This window comes from Triticum aestivum, chromosome 7A (assembly GCF_018294505.1).
Source record: "Triticum aestivum cultivar Chinese Spring chromosome 7A, IWGSC CS RefSeq v2.1, whole genome shotgun sequence".
Taxonomy (NCBI): domain Eukaryota; kingdom Viridiplantae; phylum Streptophyta; class Magnoliopsida; order Poales; family Poaceae; genus Triticum; species Triticum aestivum.
In genome coordinates, this window is record NC_057812.1 from 23,525,329 (window position 1) to 23,550,741 (window position 25,413).

Here is a 25,413-nt window from a genome sequence, read left to right on the forward strand (position 1 = left end):
TCTAGGCATCGAGAACCCCGTTGGTCTGCCCGTCAACAGGCACCTCGGCAGGCTCGCTGGATGGGGTCACTGTGAGGGTCGTCGCGAAATGCATGTCGACTTCGAGGGTCGGCTCGCCGAATTTGAAAGAGCAAACCTAGTCGCGCTACAACACATAGACGTGGTCGATCCTTGGGTGGTAGAGCACAAAACCTTTATTAAGAAGACGTACAATGACCGAGGCCAACAGAGGACGGACGGAGATATACTCAAAGAGCACAACTCATGTTTCACGCATTGGTTCAAGCAGAAGCTTCTGTCGTACCCTTTACATGAGGATTCTTCTGCGGAAGAACAACTCATATTCGCCTTGTCACAGGGCGCCGAGCACAACCTGATGACCTATGAGGCGTACGATATCAACGGCTACACATTCTACACCGAGGCCAAGGACATGAAGAGCGATGGTTATCAGAACTCCGGGGTAACAATGGAATCCTACACCGGTAACGACAAGGACAGATACTACGGAAGGATCGAGGAGATCTGGGAGCTGAGCTACGCTGGAGAGAAGGTCCCGATGTTCCGTGTCCGATGGGCCAAGAGCGTCCTAAAAGAAGACCAGTATTTCACCACCATGGTTATACCCGAAGCCAAATCCAAGACCGCGGGCGCAAACGTCATCGCGAAAAATGAGCCATGGGTACTGGCTTCCCAAGTGGACCAATGCTTCTTCATTACCGACCCGTCAAAGCCCAGTCGTGTTGTCGTGAGGAGAGGCAAAAGGAAGATCATCGGAATGGATGGAGTAGCCAATGAGCAAGACTTCGACAAGTATGGTGACCCGAGGATCGAACATGACGACGATGATGAAGTAGCAGCATACACCACAAGAAGAAGCAGGACCACCCTACCTAAAGGACGTCCGTTCCACGGAAGAACTCCATTTGCGAAAAAGAAGGGCAAGAAGATTGTGAACAGATAGCTAGCTAAGATCGATTGTATTTAAATCGTAGCCTTCATTTCTCGATTGTATTCCATGGGCACTTTTTGAACTATCATGAATATTTTTAAATTTCATGGACACTCGATCTCGATCCCCCTCCATCTCGATCGCTATCCCACCTTGCCAGATCCGGTCCCCCTCGCCGCCGAGCACCCCCCGGTCCACCGGCCGCTGCCGCCGACCCCCCGCACCCTCGATTCCCCTACTCAACCGTCGCCGCCGACCCCCCGCACCCCTCCCCTACTCAACCGCCGCCGCCAACCCCCCGCACCCCGCGCACCCTCCCCCGCTCCACCGGCATTACTGTTTGATGTAATTTTTTTAAAAAATTATTACTCTCTTATAAAAAAATATTATTGTTACTGTCTTATAAAAAAATATTACTGTTATGATTTAAACAAGTTTAAAAAATTATTACTGTCTTATAAAAAAAATACTAATGGCGCACCACGGTGAGGTGCGCCATTAGTATGGATGTACTTATGGCGTACCGAGGGGTGCTACGCCATTAGTATTGTGCCATTGCTATAAGAAAAAAAATTACTAATGGCGCACCACGGTGAGGTGCGCCATTAGTATGGATGTACTTATGGCGCACCGAGGGGTGGTGCGGCACTAGTATTGTGCCCGATCCCCCCTTCCCTCTCCCCCTTCACCCGATCCCCCCTTCCCTCTCCCCCTCGCCAGTTCCCTCTCCCTCCCTCCACCACGCCGCCGCTGCCGCTGCCCCGACCCACTGCACCGCAGCCACCCACGCGCCCCCGCCGCCTCCCTCTCCCCTTCCTCCCCCTCGTCGCCGATGGCCCGGACGCTGCCCCATCCACCTCGTCGGGCTCCTCCTCCCGCTCCGCGTCCTCGGGCTCCTCCCGCTCGCGCTCGTGCTCCCGCTCCCTCTCGTCGTCCTCCTCATCGCCGCTCCCCTCTCGCCGCCAAGCGCAGGTGAGCAACTGGCACCTCGACGCCGCCTCTCCTCCACAACGGCCGCTGCATCAGCCCAAGTAAGTTCTCCTCCTTCTTCTTCTTTTAGATCCATTAGGCCTCCGGTCGATCTGTCCCACGGGTGTGGATTAGGAACCCTTTGTTTCTTTCTTGGAATTGATTTTGCTCCGGTTCTTGGCTCTCTGCTCGGCATGCGATCCCTGATAGTTTCTATAATTGCAGAGCACTGATCGCGGCCTCGTTTCCATCTTGTTGGTACTTGGAACTTGGAAGGGGGACAAGCAGGCGGAGCGGGTGAAGCCAGACCGGAAGAAGTAGGCTGGAGGTGGAGTGAGAAGGGGAAGCAGAGAAAGAAAGGTTTGTTCCATGTCCTCGGATGAAGTTCCATGTTTCGATGGTCTCTGTGTAGTTTCTGATGCAGACCGTACATCCATCAAAAGCCACAATGCAAGCCAACTTTTATTTCTCTTGCCTGGTTCCACTAAGATGTGTTATTGCAAGCTATTAATTATTTTTCAGTTGTGAGCCTTGAGAAGATTAATTTTTTCCTATATTGTAGCTTTAACAGTTTTCAGTGTTCCATCTTTCTAGTCTCCTATGTTGAATAGAGACATACAATTTTCAGTGTTAAATCAATTGTGTGATCTCTTTTTCTATGTTTCAAGGACTGCCCAATACAAGTAAAGCAATTTGTTCTGATCAGTCAACTGTGAGTGAATCAGGATGTTGATTAATGTGAGGGATTCACTTGCTGCTCCACTATTATAATTTGGCAGCTCAAAACTATACGTAGTATGCTTTGTGTGGAGTTTTTTCTTCAGTTTTGGCCACTATTGATGTTTAATACTTCATACAAAACACATGATAAAAAATGACTCGATTTACTATAAAAACTACCTTTCCTGAATAATGCCATTTTTTTATTTTTACTAGCATGTTACCATTAAAATAGTGGTGAAAGTATTGCTTGTTACTTAGAGTAGTATAAAAGACATTTTGGACCAAAACAAGTTTCTGGTATAGTTAGAAGACGCCTGACCCATTGCTTGAGCCTTGTATTGCAAGTTGATGAAATTCGATTTGTTAGTGACTAGCTAGCTCATTCATTTCTAAAAAGCATGCGATGAGCTAGAACCCAGACATCTATGCTATCTTACTCCATGAGCCTCTACGCAGACCAAATGTAGCCAAAAACAAGACATCTATGCTATCTCACATCTAAGGTGTGCTACTGCACTACAGATTACCTGTTCTCTGGTTCAATTGTTGGTTCTATCTAATAATGCTGAGGGTTCTACTTTGGGGCTTTTTGATTCCAAGCAAACCTAGCTGATTTTTATCAAGAGGCCAAACATTCATCTAGTTTTGCTATGAACTGCTGCTAATGTATGATGTTTTCCTATGAATTTGCTATGTGGTACTGCTTATATATGCTAGAACTAATTTTGATATGGATGTGCTGATTGTGTCAAGTAGTAGTACAAGGTTGTTGCCCTCTGGATGCTACCATTGTATTTGCATAGAGGAAATATTGATGGCCTATCTGTCCTGCATATTGTGCTTTGGATGTGCTTTGGCCTGATTGTTCACAGCAATATATATATACTGTGGTAATACTAGTGTAGGCTTGTATAGTTGTATAGTTTCAGATGTCTCCTGTTCTGGGTCATGGACTTTGTGCCATGGCCACATTGGTTTTCTGTTTGGCCTCAATTTGGCCTGACAAATGATGGTCTACTAGCTGGTCTACTAGCTGGCAAGATGCTTTGGCAGAAGTTCGGAATTGTTATGCAGTGTTGTGTTCAGTTTTGGCAGGAGTTCAGAACTGTTAGGCAAAGGTCATGTCTCCGACCATCGTGTCCTGTGTTTTGCCTGGTCACCCCGGGAGGCCCTTGAGTTTGCTGGAATGTCGATTAACTTCCGTTCCGGCAAATTCGGGTACTCCATATGTCCTATTTTCAGCAAAGGTCATGCTGAAATTTTCCGTGAATTTTAGCATGACTTTGCTAAAAATAGGACATATGGGGTACTTGTGACTAATGCATGGGCCGGGGTATCTTAGTAGTTAATTAAGTAGGATCAAGTGCCCCGGCGTACTTGTGACTAATGCATGGCTTTTAGGGTGCCTCGGTGTCGATAAAAACCGAAATGATGAAAGCTTAGGCTTTTAGGGTGCCTCGGCGTCGAAAAACCCTCAATGATAAAAGCTTAGCTTTTAGGATGCCTCGGTGTCGACAAACCCTAAATGATGAGACCATGATCTTGTTCCTTGACAATAACCAACTTTTTGACCAAACTTTGTTCCTATTTATAGAGAAACATGGCCAACAACGATGAGGCCGGGGGTTCGGGCGGCAAGAAATTCTGGGAGCTGTCCCAGGAGATGGAGGAACAACCTCACTTGTATGAGGACGCCGCCTTCCCCACCGATCCTGAGACCACTGATGGTACCGCCGAGGATGACCCCACTGATGCCACCACTGATGGTGCCGCCGAGGATGCCACCACTGATGATGGCGGCGCACGCACAGATGGCAGCCAACCGAAGAGGCAACGGAAGGACCGGCGCCCGACCGTGCTCCGCACCCTCAAGGAGGAAGTTACTGAAGTGGACTCCGACGGGAATCCAACGGCGCCCGAACGAATAGTCAAGGGGTACTCGCTTCAGCTCGGGTGCATTCTCCGGAGCACCGTCTCGATCAACACCGAGAACCTGAGGCATCCTGACCGAGGGAATTTGCGCAACCTCCTCTTCACGAAGCTGCACGAACGATACAAGTTCCCCGCTGAATTTGAAAACACAAGCCTCAAAGGGAATAAAGTGAACAATGCTGCCCTCACGAAGATGAGCAAGGCCCTGTCTACTTGGAAAAGCAATGTGAAGAGAATGATCGAGAAAGGTGAGAGTTATGAGAAGATCAAGGAGAAAAATCCTTCGATCACCGAAGATGACTACAACGACTTCAAGATCAATTGCTCGAGCACCGCAAACTCCGAATCAAGTAAGTGGGGGAAAGAAATGCGGGAGCTGAACTTAGGGGAACACACACTCGGTCCCGGCGGTTACAGAGTGGCGGAGCCTATATGGGACAAGGAGGAGGCGGACCGTGCCGAGCAAGGCCTACCGCCCCTCTTCGATAAATACGGTGACAAGCAGACCAGGAACTTTGTCAGGGCCCGGTACAAGAAGGACCCGAAAACAAAGGAGCTTACCACGGATCCGAAGACCAGGGCGCTTGAGCTTGTTCTGGTAAGGAATACACCCCCGCGTAATTAGCTCCATATGGTTGCATTCTAATTAATGAAGCCAAATTTCTAAATGGTTCACATTCCTTCCGCAGGCGACTGAAAGCAGTAGCGCGGGGTCGACTAAGAGCAACCCTTGGGACACCACTCTAAATAGGGCGTTGAATGTAATGAAGAACAAGGATAAGCTCAGTAAGCCGACGTCAGCTGGTCGTGTGGCCGGCAAAGGCTTGTCGACAAAATGGTCGTCATACTATAACACTGGTGGGCGAAAGGAGAAAAAGACCAGCTCGGAAAGCCAGGCGCGCGAGGTTCAAGAACTCAGGGCACAGGTGGCGCGGATTCCGGAGATTGTCCAAGAGCAAGTGCAACAACAACTCGGAGCGACGATCACCGCCATTGTGCCTACCTTGATCCAGGGGATTAGTGCGTGGATTGCGGGCGGCCAACAGGGGCCGCCCCCGATTCCTAGCTTCACGGCCAGCAACTCGCAGAACGCGATGGCGGGGCCATTGGTGTCTCCGGCGGAGGCGGCATTGGTGTCTCCGACGCCGGCACGGGAGCTTAATGCACCCGGGTGTACGCCGGCCGGCACCTCTGCAGCAAGCGGCCCCTCCGTCAACTGCACGCCCGCCGTTGGCGGTGCCTCGACATTAGCCGAGCTCGACGCCATCATCACGGTAACTAATTAAGCCTCTCTCGGCCGAGGACTTCATCTCCTTGCCTTTGACTGGGCATCCCTGACGCCCTACATGTTTTCGCAGGGCGCCGCCGACGTTCCGTGCACTCTCCTGCACTTCGTGAACAACGAGTTGGTCGATGTCGCCAAGGGCAAAATCGTTCAACCGGGCAACCCCTTGTTCCACGGTACCCAGATGCCACCCAACTTGTTTAGGGTTCAACTGGTTCGGGTGCTGCCAGGCTGCGACGAGTTGTTACCTCCGATTCGACCCGTCGGGGCCGACGATGATGACGTGATGACCCTCAGCGCCTGCCTGAGCTGGCCCCTGCTTTGGCCGAAGAGCCAGATTCGTTTGGGGGCGGGGGACACCACCCCAAAGACAACACCGCCAGTCGTGCCGGCGCCAAGTCGGCCCCATGGCAAGACCGCCGCAACGGTGCCGGACATCCCTATGCCACTGGATCCAAACATGCATATGGCACAGGATCAGAACGACGACGACGACGATACATTTGCCAACGTCGATCAGTACTTTGCCGATCATGGGTACGGTGGCGACTTCATGGGGCCTCCTTCTCAAGAACCCAACCCAACAAAAGACGTGCGCGATCTAGCTGGTACCGCGGAGAAGCCAAGTTGCAACAGGCGTCGTCTGCAGTTCAGCTCTCAGGAGACGCCTCCAGCTGCCGACTTCACCGAGCCTCAGATAGGCGAGGTGCGAAATATGATCAGCCCCAACACACTCAAGAAGGCGGTCTGTGAGCAGAACTCGGTCCCATTACAGGAGAAGAAGAAGGCACGCAAAAGAAAGACTAACAAGGGTGCGGGCCAGCCGGCACCGAGTACGATCCGTGCTCAGGACGGGCCACCTTCACCTGAGGATATCTCGAGGAGGGTGCATGTGGCGGGTAGGCCGATGCTACCGAGAAATATGCTCGATGCTGCAACCGGTGCTATGCGGAGTCTGCATGACAGTGTTCTTTCTTTGGAGAAGCGGCGTCTCGGAGAGAAGGATGTGGCATACCCGGTTTTCGCGGCCAAGGTGCCAGAGGGCAAGGGCTTTGTGGATAACTCCATCGGGGGTACGATCGTCCTGCGGTTTGATGACATCCACGCTATGTTGAACCTTCATCCGCTGCACTACACCTTCGTTCGGCTATTTTCGCTGAGTATGGAGATGCGGATCATTCGCGACAAGACCCCGGACATCGTGATAGTCGACCCCTTCTACATGCGTGCCAAGATCTTGGGCAGCGCTGGGGACCGGCAAGTCGCGAGTTCTTACCTCGAAGGCGTCATTCTGGCAAACCAAGATAAGGATAACTTCCTCGTGCCTTACTTTCCCGAGTAAGTCCTCCCCTCAACCGCCCCGTAACATATGAATTCTTAGATTTCGATCGTTTTTCTTTTAACATTCCGTGTTTTCTGCAGTGACACACATTGCACGCTCATCCTCCTAAGCCCCAAATATTCCATGGCCACGTATTTCGACCCGGACCGTCAGTCGAACGTAGACTACACAAATGTCAAGAAGGTTCTTGATGATGTTCTCCCCGGCTACGTCAAATCTGGAGGCACCTTCACCAGGCCTATTCGTAAGTACGGCAAGCACGTGTTCTCCCACAATACGATGTTCTGCTGCGTCAAGCAGCCGCCTGGCGGTCAGAAGGGTGCCTACTACGCCATCCATCACATGCGGGCGATCATACGGGACCATCATCAACTTCTGCTACCGAGTAGACTCAAAGATTGGGCCACGAGCGTGTCGGCAATCCAGGACGCGGACATCAGACAAGAATTCTTTCGCATCCAGTCGGAGTTTGCGGAAATCATCCATCAAGATGTCCTTCGTACCTCGGGGCAGTTCTACCTCAGAAACCAACCGTCCAACAGTGACATCGACACAATCCTACAAATGTAGGCTAACAATGTTCGTTGTTTCATGACTCCCACGATAGACGGCGGCTTCATCCATGCTCCGGTCCCTTGAGTCGAGTCGAAAGCAGTGATGCTGTGTCTAGTTCTGAAACATCGATTGGCTCATGTTGTAATTAAACTTTAATGAACTTGTAGTATGTCTCTTTGGTTTCGAGAGTCGTTCAACTTAAGATGTAATCGATGCTATTAATGTCTTGCTTTTCTCTTCCGATCGTTCTGTTGCATACTTATATATTGCTTATCTATTGTCTGTAAATTGGTACTAACGTTTCGTTTGGCTACTGCATAGCGATGCCGTGGTATGTCGTGTACAAGGGTAAGGTTCCCGGAGTCTACGACGACTGGGAGGAGTGTCGGAGACAGGTTCACCGATTCAGCGGTAACAGTTACAAAGGGTACGCCACTAGGGCCGAGGCCGAATCTAGATACGCCCGCTATCTAGCGGGAGAGGGGAGGGAGCGTTGGAGGAACCGGATGAAGACGAGTTTCATCGTGATGATGCTCATCGTGATGACCGCAGCTCTCTTCTATGTGATGGTAGTTTAGATGATCGATATCGACTTGTAATCTGAAGACAAACTCGCGGTCTCGAGACTTGTAATATAATGTTCTATCTTTGTTCGGTCTTTTCAATTCGGAGACTAATATGATGAATTGTATTCGGAGACTAAAATGATAAATTGTATTCAGAGACTAATCTTCTATTGTATTCGATGAATCGGTTGTTGATGTGTGCTGTTTATATTTTGTCCAATTATACATTTTGTAACCTGCGCAAAAAACAGAAAATAAAAAAATAAAAAAAACTAATATTCATACTAATGGCACATCACATCATAGTGTGCCATTAGTATGCCAAAGGATACTAATGGCGCATCATTAAACAGTGCGCCATTAGTATGCCGAAGTTACTAATGGCGCATCCTGTTGTCGTGCGCCATTAGTATGCCAAAGCACCTGGGTATAGATGGCCCCCTGGGAGGCATACTAATGGCGCACTGTTGTATATACTAATGGCGCATCTGAGGTACGCCATTAGTATACCAGATACTAATGGCGCACCAGTGGTGCGCCATTAGTAAAATATACTAATGGCGTGCTACTAATGGCGCACCACTAATGCGCCATTAATGGCCAAATTAGGTGCGTCATTAGTAGGCCTTTTCCTAGTAGTGATTCAAAGGCTCTAAACCCGGTCAGCGGAAAAAGGCAATCAAAAGAAGCACTCCGGGCCCGTCCAGTTTGGACCATATACTCGATCGCTCGTGTCAAATACACGGCACCCCCGACAAGCCAGCCAACCACACGAACAGGGATTGTTGGGTGTTCAAGCAGGCCGGCAAGTTAAATGCCGAAAATAAAGATAAGGGGTCACATAGCGATGACGAGGACGAGCCCCGGGAGCCGAACACCGGAGGACAGAAGAGGTTCCCCCCTCAAGTGCGGATGGTGAACATGATATATGCATCCCCAAGAGGGAACGGAAGCGTGCGCTCAGGGACGTATATGCGTTGGAGCCAGTCGCCCCAAAATTCAACCCATGGTCTTCCTGTCCGATCACCTTCGACCGCAGGGACCACCCCACTAGTATCCGTCATGGCGGATTCGCTGCATTCGTCCTAGACCCAATCATTGACAGATTTCACCTCACTCGAGTCCTTATGGATGGCGGCAGCAGCCTGAACCTGCTTTATCAGGACACAGTGCGCAAAATGGGTATCGACCCCTCAAGGATCAAACCCACAAAAATGACCTTTAAAGGCGTCATACCAGGTGTAGAGGCCCATTGCACAGGCTCAGTCACACTGGAAGTGGTCTTCGGATCCCCGGATAACTTCTGAAGCGAAGAGTTAATCTTTGACATAGTCCCATTCCGTAGTGGCTACCATGCACTGCTCGGGCGAACCGCACTCGCAAGATTCAATGCGCTACCACATTATGCATATCTCAAGCTCAAAATGCCAGGACCTCGGGGGGTCATCACAGTCAATGGAAACACATAGCACTCTCTCCGCACTGAGGAGCACACTGCGGCCCTCGCAGCAGAAGCACAAAGCAGCCTCTTAAGGCAATCCACTAGTTCGGCGATTAAGGACCTAGACACCTTCAAGCGCACCGGGAGTAATCGACAACAGGACCGCCTGGCAGGTTCCGAGCTCGCATAGCAATGCGGCCCCCACCCCGGTCCCAGCCAAACAGCGAAATCCGTGCCATGCGTATATAATTACACATTAAAAATACCATGGGCACAGGCGGGGAGGGGGCACGACTGCGGCACGCCCCAAGTCGCGGCTTAAACCGCACTAGGGGCTTCCCGCTTTGTTATTTTTCTCTTTCAGGACTTTAATCTCTAGAAACCCTGTCCGGCAGCATGATTTCCGAACACATGATGCAGCAACCAAGGAGGCAGAAAGCTACGTCACACCACGGAACTCCCAGGTGGATTACGATAACGAGTGAAATATTTGCTTTAATAATATTCAACAGCTTGCCCTTGGAAGGGACATGTCAAACAGTCCTACTTTTTGCTTATCGCACTACTTGTATCATTCTGCTTTAACGCACCTTTTTGAATAAACAATGCATAGCATTAAGACTATTATTGCATTCTTCCTTTATATATATATATATATATGTTCATTCACGACATCTAGCACCCGTACACTCTGGTACGGCCAATACACTAGGGGCTTAAGCATACCCCATAATACGGCGTGAGAAGTCCGAACACTTTCGACAGTGCGGCACCCCGAACTTATAGCATTATATGCATCAGCTCCGAATCATGTCTTGGGTCAATAGTTGGCTTTGCCCGGCTCCCATGTTTTGGTACCTTACGTTCCGTTATATCGGCTAAGGTAGCACTGGGAGAACTACTGCGATTGTGCCTCGGTTCTGCTGGGCTAAGTACCTCAGTAGAGAAAGCTAAAACTGACTGTCATGATAAGGCGAGAGACTGGTCGCTATTCGAGAGGTTTCAAGTCCCTAAAGACTTATGCCGCTTAGAGCGAGGAGTCGGCCCTGTTCGGCTTAAGGCGTGTATCGTGCCCCGAATTTGGCCTTCCGAATACTAGGGTCTTCGCCGAAATTTAAAATTATAGAATTCTATGGCTAAGTGAGAGTGATAACGCATTATGGTCCGATTGCCTTGTTCGTTGTGCTGAGCACCTCCCTCGAAGGACCCAACAATGGCAACAAGAGGGCTCAGGTTTATCCCGAACACCCCAGCACTCGTGGCGTGGAGGCAGAAGCCGATGACTAGCCATCTCTCAGATTTGATAAACAGCCGAACAGAAGGTAATATTTTAAATTCAGACAAGTGTTGCATAGCTCATATGAACAAGTTTTCATAATACAGGATCACACGAGAAAGTTTACTCAAATATTACATCTTTCGTACACTCGTCTGCTACGATATGGGCACCCTTCAGGACACCCTCATAGTACATCTCGGGGTGGCGATGCTCCTTGCCCTGCGGCGGCCCTTCCTTCACCAGCTTCACGGCGTCCATCTTGGCCCATTGCACCTTCACACGGGCGAAAGCCCGGCGTGCACCTTCGATGCAGATGGAACGCTTGATGACTTCCAGCCGTGGGCAGGCATCCACAAGCCGCCTCACCAGGCCGAAGTAGCTGTTGGGAAGGGCGTCGCCAGGCCACATCCAGCCTATAAAGCCCTTCATTGCCTGTTCGGTCGCCTTGTGCAGCTCGACCAGTTGCTTCAGCTGGTCGCTCAGAGGCATCGGGTGTTCGGTCCCAGTATACTGAGACCAGAACAGCTTCTCCGTTGAGCTTCCCTCCTTGGCCTGGTAAAACTGTGCGGCATCCGACACGCTACGGGGAAAATCTGCGAATGCTCTTGGAGAGCTCCGGATTCGGGTAAGTAACAAGTAATTTACTTTCACATGCTTGCTTTGCATATAGAATGCCTTACCCGCCGCTATCTTCTTCATCGCATCAATCTCTTGGAGAGCCTTTTGGGCTTCGGCCTTGGCATTCTTTGCGCTCTCGAGGGCCGCGGCAAGCTCGGACTCTCGCGTCTTCAAGTCAAGCTCCAACGCCTCGTGCTTCATCACGAGAGCATGGAGCTCTTGCTGCACCTCGCCTACCCGTGCCTCCTACCTTTCCCACTCGGTGCGTTCCTTGGCCGATTTGTTTTCGGCCTCGGATAGCGCTTACTTCAGGGTCGCCACCTCGGTCGTGGCCCCTGGAAAATTTATGATGATCTTGTCATTTCGCAATTGCATTCTTTTTTATATATACATAGACTAGGTATTACTTACCTTTGTTCTCCTCGAGCTGCCTCTTGGCAAGACCGAGCTCTTCCTTGGACCCTTCGAGGTCCTGCTTCAGTGCGGCGACCTCCACAGTCAGTGCGGCAGAGGCCAGCAGCGAAACCTGCATACGCATATAGACATATTTATATTAGACTCCTGCGATATTGTTTGATCCTCTGTTCGGCTTTTCTTTGTGAACACCGAACAGAGCATCAGGGGCTACTGTCTATGCGGTAATATTTTTCCTATATTTCAAATACTTACCTCAAAGCCTGTTAGAAGGCTGGCACAGGCTTCAGTCAGTCTGCTCTTGGCGGACTGAACCTTCTGGATCACCTCACACATAATAGTGCGGTGCTCTTCGTCGATGGACCCGCTGCGAAGCGCTCCCAGCAGACTGTCCGGTGCCTCTGGATGGACAGAGGTCACCGGCATAGGCATCTTGCCCCTTTTGGAAGGAGGCCGCCTGCCTGAGACCGAAACCACTGGAGGTTCTGGCGCGGTGTTCGGCTGAGGGCCGAACTCGGAGCCCTCGGGAGCCTTGCTCCCTCTGCTCCCGGAATCCGGAAGGTTGCCTTGAGGCACCTCCGAGACTGTCTCCCCTCGACCTGGTGCCGCTTGAGACAATACCTCGGCGTTGTCCATAGGGCAAGGGGAGGTGGCGGTCGGAAGTGGATCGCTATCCATATACGACGAGCCCAGGGAGCCATCTGACGAAGATACGTCGATACGGGCTCGTGGCGGTCTGCATAATCATAATTCGGCGTTAGGAGAAGCAGTGCGACAAAGGTATGCTATGAGTTACTCTGGCATCCGAATACTTAAGACTTTGCTAGGGGCTTGGCCCTGAGCAGCCACTCGTCTTCGCCTTCGGCGGCGGTGGTGGAGTAGTCCGGAAGGAGAGTCCTTCCCTTCTTGGACCCTTCGGCCCCCCGGTTGGGGCGGCCTTCCTTTTCTTGTCTCCCCCGACTGGAGGCGGAGCATCTTCATCTTCCTCCTCGTCTTCGGGGGAGGAGTGAGTCGCGGAGTTATCGAACGATGAGTCCGATAACACCTGGCTTCTGGAACTCTTTCGGGTTCCCTTGGCCTTCTTGGTCTTCTCCAGCACCTTGTAAGGAGCCGGAGTCAGCATCTCCGTCAGGAGAGCGTCCGGAGTGTCTTCGGGCAGAGGGGCCGGACAGTTAATCTGCCCCGACATCTCCACCCAGTCCTGTCAAAGGCATGGAGCTCAGACCCCGCACATGGTTAAGCTAGGGGAAATAAATATCCTACTATATGTATAGAACTCACCGAATGCGCTAGGCGCTTCGCTCTTAGCCCGCGGTCCTCGGTGAGAGAGGGAGGACCTCGGCGCCCTTGAACAGCACCCTCCAGACGTCCTTGTGCGTCGTGTCGAAGAGCTCGCTCAGAGTCTGGTGTTGGGCCAGGACGAACCCCCACAAGTTGAAATCCCGTTGTTGACACGGGAGGATCCAGCGGATCAGCATGACCTGGACTATGTTGACAAGCTTGAGCTTCTTGCCTGCCATATTCCGAATACATTTCTGGAGTCCGTCCAGCTCCACCGATGAACCCCAGGACAGGCCTTTCTCTTTCCAGGAGGTGAGCCGCGTGGGGATTCCAGATCGAAACTCGGGGGCAGCCACCCAGTTGGTGTCGCGTGGCTCGGTGATGTAGAACCACGCCGATTGCCACCCCTTTATGGTCTCCACGAAGGAGCCTTCAAGCCATATAACATTGGGCATCTTGCCCACCATGGCTCCGCCGCATTCTGCTTGTTGGCCTCCCACCACCTTCGGCTTGATATTGAAGGTCTTTAACCACAGGCTGAAGTGGGGCCGGATACGGAGGAAAGCCTCACACACAACGATGAACGCCGAAGTGTTGAGGATGAAGTTCGGGGCCAGATCATGGAAGTCCAGCCCGTAGTAGAACATGAGACCACGGACGAATGGATGGAGGGGAAACCCCAGTCCACGGAGGAAGTGGTGGAGGAAAACTACCCTCTCGTGAGGTTCAGGGGTAGGAACGATCTACCCCGCGGCGGGCAGCCGATGCGCGATATTCGCGGCTAGGTATCCGGCTCCGCGTAGCTTCTTGATGTGTCCCTCCGTAACGGAGGAAGCCATCCATTTTCCTCCCACTCCGGACAGGATTGGAGAAGGTTGAGGGGAAGGATGTGTACTTGGGCGTTGGAGCTCGAGTGCGCAAGAATGGATGAGCAAGGAGGAAGAAGGCGTGGGTAGAAAAAGGTTAAACCTTGTCCCTATATAAGGGCGGTCGAAACTATGCGCCCCCACTAGCCTGGTAAAACTCGCTTATCCCCCAAGCGCCATAATCGATTGCGCGGTTGGGTTACCCACGCCCGTATTGATGAGAATCCCGTAATAAGGGGGACACAATCTCTGCTTTGACAAGACGTGTCAAGAAACTACCTCGCGTTATGTGCGGGGCTAGTTAAAGGAAACGGTTCGAATAATCACCGGGCCATGGCATAATGTCATGTTGCCAAAACGTGTCAGCAGATTAGATTTGTGGAAATATTATTCTCTCTATGGTGGTATGTGGAACTTATTTTGCAGGGTCGGACACTATCCTTGTATTCAAATTCTTCTGTGGTGTATTCGGAGGAGGAACCCGCCTTGAAATGCCGAAGACAACACTGCGCGCCGGACTCATCATCATTGAAGCCTGGTTCAGGGGCTACTGAGGGAGTCCTGGATTAGGGGGTCTCCGGACAGCCGGACTATATCCTTTGGCTGGACTGTTGGACTATGAAGATACAAGATTGAAGACTTCGTCTCGTGTCCGGATGGGACTCTACTTGGCATGGAAGGCAAGCTACACAATACGGATATGTATATCTCCTCCTTTGTAACCGACCTTGTGTAACCATAGCCCCCTCTGGTGTCTATATAAACCGGAGGGTTTTAGTCCGTAGGACAACATACAATCATACCATAGTCTAGCTTCTAGGGTTTAGCCTCTCCGATCTCGTGGTAGATCAACTCTTGTAATACTCATATCATCAAGAATAAATCAAGCAGGACGTAGGGTTTTACCTCCATCAAGAGGGCCCGAACCTGGGTAAAACATCGTGTCCCCTGCCTCCTATTACCATCCGCCTTAGACGCACGGTTCGGGACCCTCTACCCGAGATCTGCCGGTTTTGACACCGACAACCACCATAAGCATCCATGAAAACACTTCTCCACCACCGCAACCTTCTGTTCCCGTGAGATCTCATCTTGGGGCCTTTTCTGGCATCCTGTCGGAGGGGGACTCGATCAAGGAGGCATCTACATCGACTCCATTGCCCTTCCGATGAAGCGTGAGTAGTTTACCACAGACCTACGGGTCCATAGCTAGTAGCTAGATGGCTTCTGCTCTCTCTTTGATTCTTAATACCATGTTCTCCTCGATGTTCTTGGAGATCTATCCGATGTAATCTTCTTTTGCGGTGTGTTTGTCGAGATATGATGAATTGTGGATTTATGATCAGCTTATCTATGAATATTATTTGAATCTTCTCCGAATTCTTATATGCATGATTTGGTATCTTTGTATTTCTCATCGAATTATCGGTCTGGTTTGGCCAACTAGATTGATTTTTCTTGCAATGTGAGAGGTGCTTAGCTTTGGGTTCAATCTTGCATGATTTCACCCAGTGACAAAGTAGAGGTAGCGAGACACGTATTGAATTGTAGCCATCGAGGATAAAAAGATGGGGTATACATCATACTACATGAGTTTATCCCTCTACATCATGTCATCTTGCTTAAGCCGTTACTCTGTTCTTTATGAACTTAATACTCTAGATGCATGCTGGATAGCGGTCGATGTGTGGAGTAATAGTCGTAGATGCAGGCAGGAGTCGGTCTACTTGACACGGACGTGATGCCTATATTGTAGGATCATTGCCTTGGATATTATCATAACTTTGCGCTTTCCTATCAATTGCTCGACAGTAATTTGTTCACCCATCGTATTATTTGCCTTCATGAGAGAACCCTCTAATGAAACCTATGGCCCCCGGGTCTATTTTCCATCATATTAGTTTCCGATCTACTATTTTGCAATCTTTTATTTTCAGATCTATAAACCAAAAGAACCCAAAAATATTTTATCTTTTATTTAAATATCTCTATCAGATCTCGCCTTTGCAAGTGACGTGAAGGTATTGACAACCCCTTTATCGCGTTGGCTGCAAGTGTTTGATTGTTTGTGCAGGTATTGGTGATTTGCGCGTTCTTCTCCTACTGGATTGATACCTTGGTTAATAACTGAGGAAAATACTTATCTCTACTTTGCTGCATATCACCCTTTCCTCTTGAAGAGAAAAACCAACGCAAGCTCAAGAAGTAGCAGGAAGAATTTTTGGCGCCGTTGCCGGGAAGATCTACGCCAATTCAAGACATACCAAGTACCCATCATAAAACTCTCATCTCTTGCATTACATTATTCACCATTTGCCTCTCATTTTCCTCTCCCCCACTTCTAAAACGATTTTTGAAATGATTTGCCTTTTTATTCGCCCTTCTTCCGTTCATCTTTTCGGTTGCCTTTCCTTTGCATGTGTGCCATGTGCCTTATTTTTACTTGCATCTTAGCTTGCTAAAAGTTTATGGATCCTCATCCACTTGCTAATCTTTTTAAGAGATCCAGTAATGATGAACCAATTGCTAGTGAATTGTCTGCACTAGATTATCTTTACGAAGTTTTGCTTGAAATTCTCGAATCTGAAAATTGTGATGAAGTATTAAAAGAAGAAATTTATGGAGTGATTCACGATAGCTCGTTGAATGAAAAGTATGATTGCAATGATGTTATTATAAATTCTATTAATGCCAATTTTGCTAATATATGCATAACCCTACGCTTGGCGATGCTAGCTTTGCTATGTCCGCTACTTATTACAATGATCAGGATTGGGATGATATTTCTTGTGATCTTGAAAATTTATTTAAGCCTCATGATGAATATGTTCGCGAAAATATTGAAAGTGGGGTTGCAAGAGTGTCAAATTTACGAAATAATGATCCCACTACTTTGGAGTTTGATCAATCTTATGAAATTTTTGATAAAAGTGGGTTTAGAGAAGTAATGAATTTATTCTATGTTAATCCCACTATTTTGGAAGAGTGTTAACTTTGCATGCATATGGATCATGTAGAGAATAATTTACGTGATCGCTCTATTATTGAATCTGAATATCATCCTACATGTAATTATTATGAGGGAGGAAAATATGATTGTGGAAATTTCTATTTTAGTAAATTACCTCTCTTCATGTTGAGATTGCTATCGTCTCTTTCTCCTTCCTTGCATACGTTAATTTTTGCTTGCCTTGATAATTTGTTTGCTAATAAAATGCCTATGCATATGAAGTATGTTATAGATGTGTTTGTCACATGTTTTATGATGCCCTCTTTGAGCTTCAATTCTTCTCTTTTATGTGAGCATCATTGAAATTATCAATGCCTAACTAAAAGGCTTCAAAGAAAAGTGCTTGTTGGGAGACAACCCAATATTTTTACTTGATGTTTTCCAATAAATAATTCATCTAGCCTCTGGTTAGATGTGTTTTTATGTTTTAATTAGTGTCCGTGCCAAGTAAGACCTTTGGGATGGCTTACGGTGATTGTTGATTTGATCTTGCTGAAAAACAGAAACTTTTGTGCCAGGAAAATAATTTTCATTTTTTACATAAGCATATTTTTGATCCGATTATTTTTGCACAAGATAGGTACACAAGTTACCCAGGTTGTCCTAATTTTTCAGAATTTTTGGAGTTATATAAGTATTGGAAGTTTACAGAATTGCTACAGACTATTCTGTTTTTGACAGATTCTGTTTTCTATGTGTTGTCTACTTATTTTGATTAATCTACGGGTTGTATCGGGGGGTATGTGATAACCCACAAGTATAGAGGATCGCAATAGTTTTCGAGGGTAGAGTATTCAACCCAAATTTATAGATTCAACACAAGGGGGGAAAAGAATATTTGAAGGTATTAGTAGCTGAGTTGTCAATTCAACCACACCTGGACATTAATTATCTGCAGCAACGCGATTAGTAGCAAAGTAATATGATAGTATTGATAGTAGTGACAGCAGCAATGGTAACGGTAACAGTGATAGCAGTATTTTTGTGGCAAGTGCAGCAGTAACGATAGCAGTAGTAACTTAGCAAGAACAATATAAGATAAATTCGTAGGCATTGGATCGGTAATTTGTTGGATGATATTCATCATGTGACAGTCATAACCTAGGGCAATACGGCACTAGCTCCGGTTCATAAATATAGTGTAGGCATGTATTCCATAAATAGTCATACATGCTTATGGAAAGAACTTGCATGACATCTTTTATCCTACCCTCCCGTGGCAGCGGAGTCCAATTGGAAACTAAGGGATATTAAGGCCTCCTTTTAATACAGAACCGGAACAAAGCATTAACACATGGTGAATACATAAATCAGATCTAGAAAAATCAGATCTAGAAAATGGATATAAAGGTGATAACATAAATGGTTCATATCTAAAATCATGGCACCCGGTCCCAAAGTGACAAGCATTAAGCATGGCAAAGTCATAGCAACATCAATCTCAGAACATAGTGGATACTAGGGATCAAGCCCTAACAAAGCTAACTAGATTACATGATGAATCTCATCCAACTCCTCACTGACCAGCGAGCCTACGAAGGAATTACTCACTCCCGGTGGGGAGCATCTTGGAATTGGCGATGGAGAAGGGTTAGTGATGACGAAGAACGAAGATTCCTTTCTCCGGAGCCCCAAACGGACTCCAAATCTGGCCTCCCGAGGAAGAATGGGAGGTGACGGTGACTCTGTCTCGTGGATCGTGATAATTTTTTCTTCCTGATTTTTTTCCTGGAAAAATGGGATTTTGTAGCGTCGATTTCAGGGTCTGCGGGGCCACCAGGTGGGGACAACCCACCTGGGCGCGCCAGGGGGTGCAGGCGCGCCCTGGTGGGTTGTGCCCCCCTTAAGTGTCTCTTTGCTCCAGAAATTCTCTTCCATTGTATAAAAAATCATCGCAAAGTTTCGTTCCATTCTGAGAACTTCTATTTCTGCACAAAAACAACACCATGGTAGTTCTGTTGAAAACAGCGTCAGTTCGGGATTATTTTCATTCAAATCATGTAAATTATAGTCCAAAATGAGAGGAAAAGTGTTAGGAAAAGTAGATACGTTGGAGACGTATCAACTCTCCCAAGCTTAAACCTTTGCTTGTCCTCAAGCAATTCAGTTGATAAACTGAAAGTGAAAAAGAAAAACTTTTACAAGCTCTTTTGCTCTTGTTTGCATAAATAAGCTTAAACATCACCCAGGATTTCAACCACTATTATAACTAACCATGCCGACAATAACTCTTAAAAAATATATTAACTCATATCAATGACATAATCAGCTAGCGAGCAATAATAAGATATCTCAAACGACAACATGTTATCAAAACAACCATGATATAATATGACGATAGTGGTATCTCGCTAGCCATTTATAAGAGCGCAAAACATAAATGCAGAGCACCTCCAAAGTTTAAGCAGCGACTAAACATTGTAATTCATGGTAGAAAAGATCCACTCATGATGCACCCAACATTTGCTACACACAATGCATTAGCATGATAGCAGTGCTCTCAGGTTCTGGCGCTTGTTTTACAATGTGATGACACAACATAAAAGTAAATAGATAGTCCCTTCACAGAGGGAAGCAGTGATTTGTAGAGGTGCCAGAGCTCAAATTTTTAAAACAGAGGTTAATGATAGTTTGAGACATGCATCTTTCTTGTTTACTTCACGACCATCAGTTATCAATATATTCCATGCTAAACATGCTAGTGGCTGTTCTCAAGCGATAAAGTAAAGGTTTTGTCTTCATTGGGAGTTTTTGTTTGATTATTTGTAAGCTTTTTCTATTTGCAGTTTGGGACTGGGCATCCCTATTACCGTCCTTTTCTCGTGCGATGGCGAGTGAATAAACACTTGACCTGGGAATAACCCACTTAGCATGGAAGATACCGACCACCTACTATCGTTCCATGAACGATTCAGGCACACAAAAATGATATTTATTTGATGTTTTTTAGAGGTAGCACATGCAAATTTACTTAGGACGGCAGGGTAATACCACATATAGGTAGGTATGGTTGACTCATCTGGAATAACTTGGGTTCAAGGTTTTTTATGTACAAGCAAAATTCCCACTTAGTACAGGCGAAGGCTAGCAATTAGGTTGAGAAGCGGCCAGCTAGAGAGCAACAACGGTCATGAACATGCATTATGCATAAGTAATATTGGACACCAGCATGAGTAGGATATGAACACCATGAACATAAATATCATAGAGACTGTGTTGGTTTTGATTCAACTACATGCATGAACATTTGTCAAGTCAAGCCACTCGAACATTCAAAGGAAGATACCATGTCATCATACTACATTCTTGGTGGTGGTGCAGCCGGCGATCTCATGTAGGGTCGTACCTCAGGCGGAGGCTGAGGGTGGTGGCCAGGGTGAAAACCTTGTCTGGCTTGGGCCAGATGATGGCGGCGGCGTCCTTGCGTTGTTCCCTTCTTGAAGGCTCCATTGCGGTGACCTTGCGTCCTTCGTGTTACTCCGGGTGAAAGCCTCGATTCCCTGGATCGGGCGGTGGCGGCTCTTTCGTGTTGTTTCTTTCTAAAAAGCACCGCTTTGAAGTCACTGGTTTGTCGAGTTGTGGCTTCGACTCCTCGCGGTGCCTTGTTCACTGCGGAGCAGGGGCGGAGCTGGAGCAAATCTTACCCGATGCACCACTTTAACAAGGCATAAATTTTTTCAAGCATGGATGTATTGAATAAATGTGTGTTTTATAGGTTTAACACACATTATTGGATATAATAGAAGCGATTTGTAAAAACGAAATGTAGCCATCAAATTGCTTACTATAATGATAAAACAAGGGATATAACTACTTGAAATGTAGCCCAAATGAAAGTACTTAGATTGCTAAAAATTGAAAATTACCTTAGTATGTTTCTATTCCTCCAGGCCATGAAATACTCAACCACTTGTTTCTATTCCTCTAGGCCATGAAATACTCAACCACTTGAGCATTGGTGGCCCTTTTCATTTCTTCCTTCTCCACATAACAAATAATATCATCACTCAAACTTTCATCATTGAGGCGATTGCCCTGATCATACTGAATCTCCTCTTCCCAATTTATGTCTTCTGGCTGTGATGGTGCATTTCTTTTGAGAAGAAACTTGTCCATAGTATCTGTATTTGACAAATATAAATTATAAATGAGACATGGAGAATTGTATAGGCAAATAAAATATAACCTAATTAGAAGTTATAACCCTAGAAAATACTCCACACTTTTACATCGTATACCGGATGGGCGAACAGGAGAGACGAGACGCAAGAGGTGAGTCGTGGAAGCTAATGAGTAGAGGCGTGCAGTCGCCGTGTATACATCGTATGATGGTAAGACAGTACGAAAGAAGTCACAGTTCACCCCTGCCTATGTGCACGGATGCAATTCTGCACGTCACATTAGTTGATGGGTTCAGCCTAATCTTTTTACTGGGTTCATGCCGAATAAATACGTGCCTAGATGTACGTAGCTTTGAAATTTCGTTGGGTTCAACTTGACCCAACGGTACAACATTTGGTTATATGAACTAACTTGTGATTGAATGGTTAAAGGAATAGTGATCTCCTCAGTTTATCAGGGTTTTCAGCGATGCGCTTTCAGTGAGAAGAGATGTTCCCATTGACGACTATGCACCTACGATGAGTTCATAAATCTAAAGATGATTTGCCAGCTCAGTCTCTCAAAGGTACATATAAAATAGAGTATATGTGTGTGCGTTCATAAAGGTAAATGTATACACGTATACATGAGCGCTCACGTCTGGACTGTGTTCGAAAAAAAAATACTGGGCCGTAGCTAAGCCAAAGTCTCCTCTGTATCGGTTAGCGTCACGTTGCCTACCGGGACTCGGAAGTCGGAACTACACGTTGTCACGTTCTACACGTACGGATTCCTTCTGTGTACGGGCGCAATTTATACACAAACTTTTGCTGCGGCACGTCGATCCACTACCGATTACTGAACAAAATTGTTACGAGGCCTTCTTCTTCTTCACCTTCTGTTTCGACAAATTCTTCTTCAACTCAGAAGAAACCATGTCGTGGTTTTCCATGGAAGGCATGCTCTTCATCGGAGTATCAGGCGTCGCCACTACTGTTCTCGCCTGGGTGACTTGGAATTTGCTCAACTACTTGACCCAAGACAAAGACAGACACGCCCCCGGCACCTACCCCCTCCACACGCCCAACCCACTCCACTCGGGCGCAGGCTGCAGCCTGACCACCATGAACGGCGGCGAGACCTCACACGGCGCCCTCAGGACCTTGGACGCTGCTGCGGCCGATCCTGTCATCGGCCGCGACGACGAGATCGACCGCGTCATCTGCATCCTCATCCGGCGGACCAAGAACTGCGCCGCGCTCGTCGGCCCTGCGGGGGTCGGCAAGACGGCCATCATAGAAGGCCTCGCGCAGCGCATCGCCGCCGGGAACGTCCCCGACACACTTGCCGGCGCACGGATCGTGGAGGTCGACATGGGTGCCATGGTCGCCGGGACGAACTGGAGTGGCATGTTCGAGCAACGCCTCAAGGACGCCATCAAGCAGGCGGAGGAATCGGACGGCAAGGTCATCCTGTTCATCGATGCGATGCATATGATTGTTGGCGCCGGCGCCGGCGAACGACACCCCACCGTTGACGCTGCCAATATGCTCAAGCCGGCGATGGCTCGTGGTCGTGTCCGTTGTGTGGGCGCTACCACTAACGAAGAGTATAAGCCCATCCAGAAGGATGCCGCACTCGAGCGGCGGTTTCAGAAGGTTGTCGTCGAAGAGCCAAGCCTACAAGCCACCATTGCCATCCTGCAGGGGCTGAAGCAACGATATCAAGAGCATCATGGCGTGAAAATCCAGGACGATGCTCTTGTTGCCGCTGCACAGCTTGCTGCCCGCTATATTACAGGTAATTAACCAATTTAATGGTTTACTGTAATATATGACTATGTGTTGTCAACTAATATTTATTTGTCAAGGCAATTGATGGAGTTAATCATTGACAGGTCGTCAGTTTCCTGATAAAGCAATTGATCTTATCGACGAGGCATGCGCTACAAGAAAGATGCATGTCGACAAACAAAAGAATGCGAAAAATAAACAAAATAACACCATAATAAATACATCAGAGGATATGATTGTGGGCCCAGGCCATGTCGCACAGGTAAGTCCTAACCATGTACAACTATGTGAATAATTTTCATTACTACTAGTGATGATGTGCCTTCATATTGTAATGTTATTTGAAGGTTGTGAGCCGGTGGACTAAAATTTCCCTCGCCACACTTCATCAAGGGGAGAAGGAGAAGTTGATCAACTTAGCGAAAAAATTGCATGAGCGAGTTGTTGGGCAGGATGAAGCGGTCAATTCGGTTGCAAAAGCAGTGTTGCGTTCAAGGGTCGGCTTTGGTCAATCTGAACAACTTATAAACTCATTCCTTTTTTTGGGATTCCTTGGTGTTGGTAAAACAGAACTTGCTAAAGCTCTCGCTGTGAAGATATTTGACACTCAAAAGGCGTTGATTCGCTTTGATATGTCTGAATATGCTGAGAGTGGATCTGTGTCACGTCTAATCGGTGGACCTCGAAGGTTTATTTCTTACACTTTATGCACATGCTTTATTTCTTATGACACTCAATACCCATGTCTCACTAATTCATTTGACTTTCTAAAGCTATGAAGAAGATGGACAACTCACCGAGAAAGTGAAGAGCTGTCCATACAGTGTTGTCCTATTTGACCAAGTGCATAAAGCAGAACCCTCAGTATTTAAACTTTTTATTCAAATCCTTGATGATGGTATGTTGACCGATGGAAAAGGACGGCTTGTCAACTTCAAGAATACTATCATCATTATGACTACGAATTTGGGAGCAAACCACCTAACATCAAGAATCACCGGAGAGAGCACCATGAGAGCTGGAAGAGATCTTCTAACGAAAGAGGTTCGTGAATCTAAAATTAATCGTCCCTTGCAAAATCCATAGTGTGCAGCCAATAATTAACATATATAATTCATGCAGATTGAGAAATGCTTCAAGCCTGAACTAATGAATAGACTGAGTGAGATTGTGACATTTGAGCCACTTTCACATGACGAACTAAGGGAGGTTGTGAAAATCCAGATGAAGAATGTCACCGCCATGGTAGCTAACAAGGGTGTCTCTCTAATTACAACTGATGCCGCTCTGGATGTCATTTGGTCAGAAGCACATGATCCAGTAAGTATATGTTCTTTGCACAAATCGCCACACAAATAAGATTTCATATCAAAGTTATTTTCCATAGCCATTTTTGTAAAGGCCAAAAAACTACTTGTATGTTTCGGTAACCATGCATACGCTTCAACGCTTGTAGGTGTACGGTGCAAGGCCTATAAAAAGGTGGGTGCAAAAGCATGTGACGGCAATTCTCTCAGACATGATGGTCAATGGAGAAGCATGTGAAGGCTCCACCATCTCCATCGACGCAACAGAGGATAAGATGGGGCTGAAGTACCAAGTACTAAACTGATGTCGAGGCAAACTCTCACAATGAACAGATAAAAAGATGATCATGAGTGATGAATAGGCATATGTAGAGCCTGCACATAATAAAATGCACGCATTTCTATTGGTAGGGCCCGCGGGTGCGAATAATATAGTAAAATACGCGTATTTCTATTGTTAGGGCCCGCACATGTCAGTTATTCTTGTTCAGCCTTTTCTTATCCGGCCTCTTCCACATCCCCTTGAAATATATCTAAATTTTATGAATGTTTAAGGTTTTGGAAGTAATAAATTTTGGAACCATATTTTTTTTTCGAAATTTTTGACAGTCAAATATTTGGAAGCTCCGTCATTAAAATTCCAAAAATTAGATGTTTTTAAAACTTCCATGTTTTGGGTTGTTATAAATCGACCGCTCCATCCTTGTTGGGTTTGCCGCCACCAACAATATTATGTACTCATGCGGCAAATAAAGCTACTTTCTTGCGGAAACTATCCAAACTTTTGATACAATATATATAAATGTATGTATGTATGTATGTATGTATGTATGTATATGTATATATATATATATATATATATATATATATATATATATATATATATATAATCAGAAGAGGTAATATCACAGGTGGTGCTTAAACTTGCCACCGATGTTCACTTTAGTGCCTGAAGTTCAAAAATACACCGAACTGGTTT

At 47.1% G+C, this 25,413-nt stretch overlaps 1 protein-coding gene across 1 annotated transcript; it reads left to right on the top strand.

The window, feature by feature from the left end:
• The first annotated feature begins 22,204 nt into the window (after positions 1-22,204).
• On the top strand, positions 22,205-24,911 carry LOC123154690 (chaperone protein ClpB1). Its single transcript, XM_044573348.1, has 6 exons — positions 22,205-23,134; positions 23,232-23,389; positions 23,475-23,815; positions 23,901-24,171; positions 24,250-24,447; positions 24,584-24,911. Exons 1-6 carry the CDS (start codon positions 22,270-22,272, stop codon positions 24,737-24,739), a joined length of 1,989 nt encoding a protein of 662 aa, XP_044429283.1. The 5' UTR covers positions 22,205-22,269; the 3' UTR covers positions 24,740-24,911.
• The last annotated feature ends 502 nt before the right edge of the window (positions 24,912-25,413 follow it).

Coding starts and splice junctions, on each gene's coding strand:
- LOC123154690 (XM_044573348.1), top strand. CDS start 22,270: ATGTCGTGGTTTTCCATGGAAGGCATGCTCTTCATCGGAGTATCAGGC. Junction 23,816..23,900: donor CTAATCGGTGGACCTCGAAG/GTTTATTTCTTA, acceptor GACTTTCTAAAG/CTATGAAGAAGATGGACAAC. Junction 24,448..24,583: donor GGTCAGAAGCACATGATCCA/GTAAGTATATGT, acceptor CAACGCTTGTAG/GTGTACGGTGCAAGGCCTAT.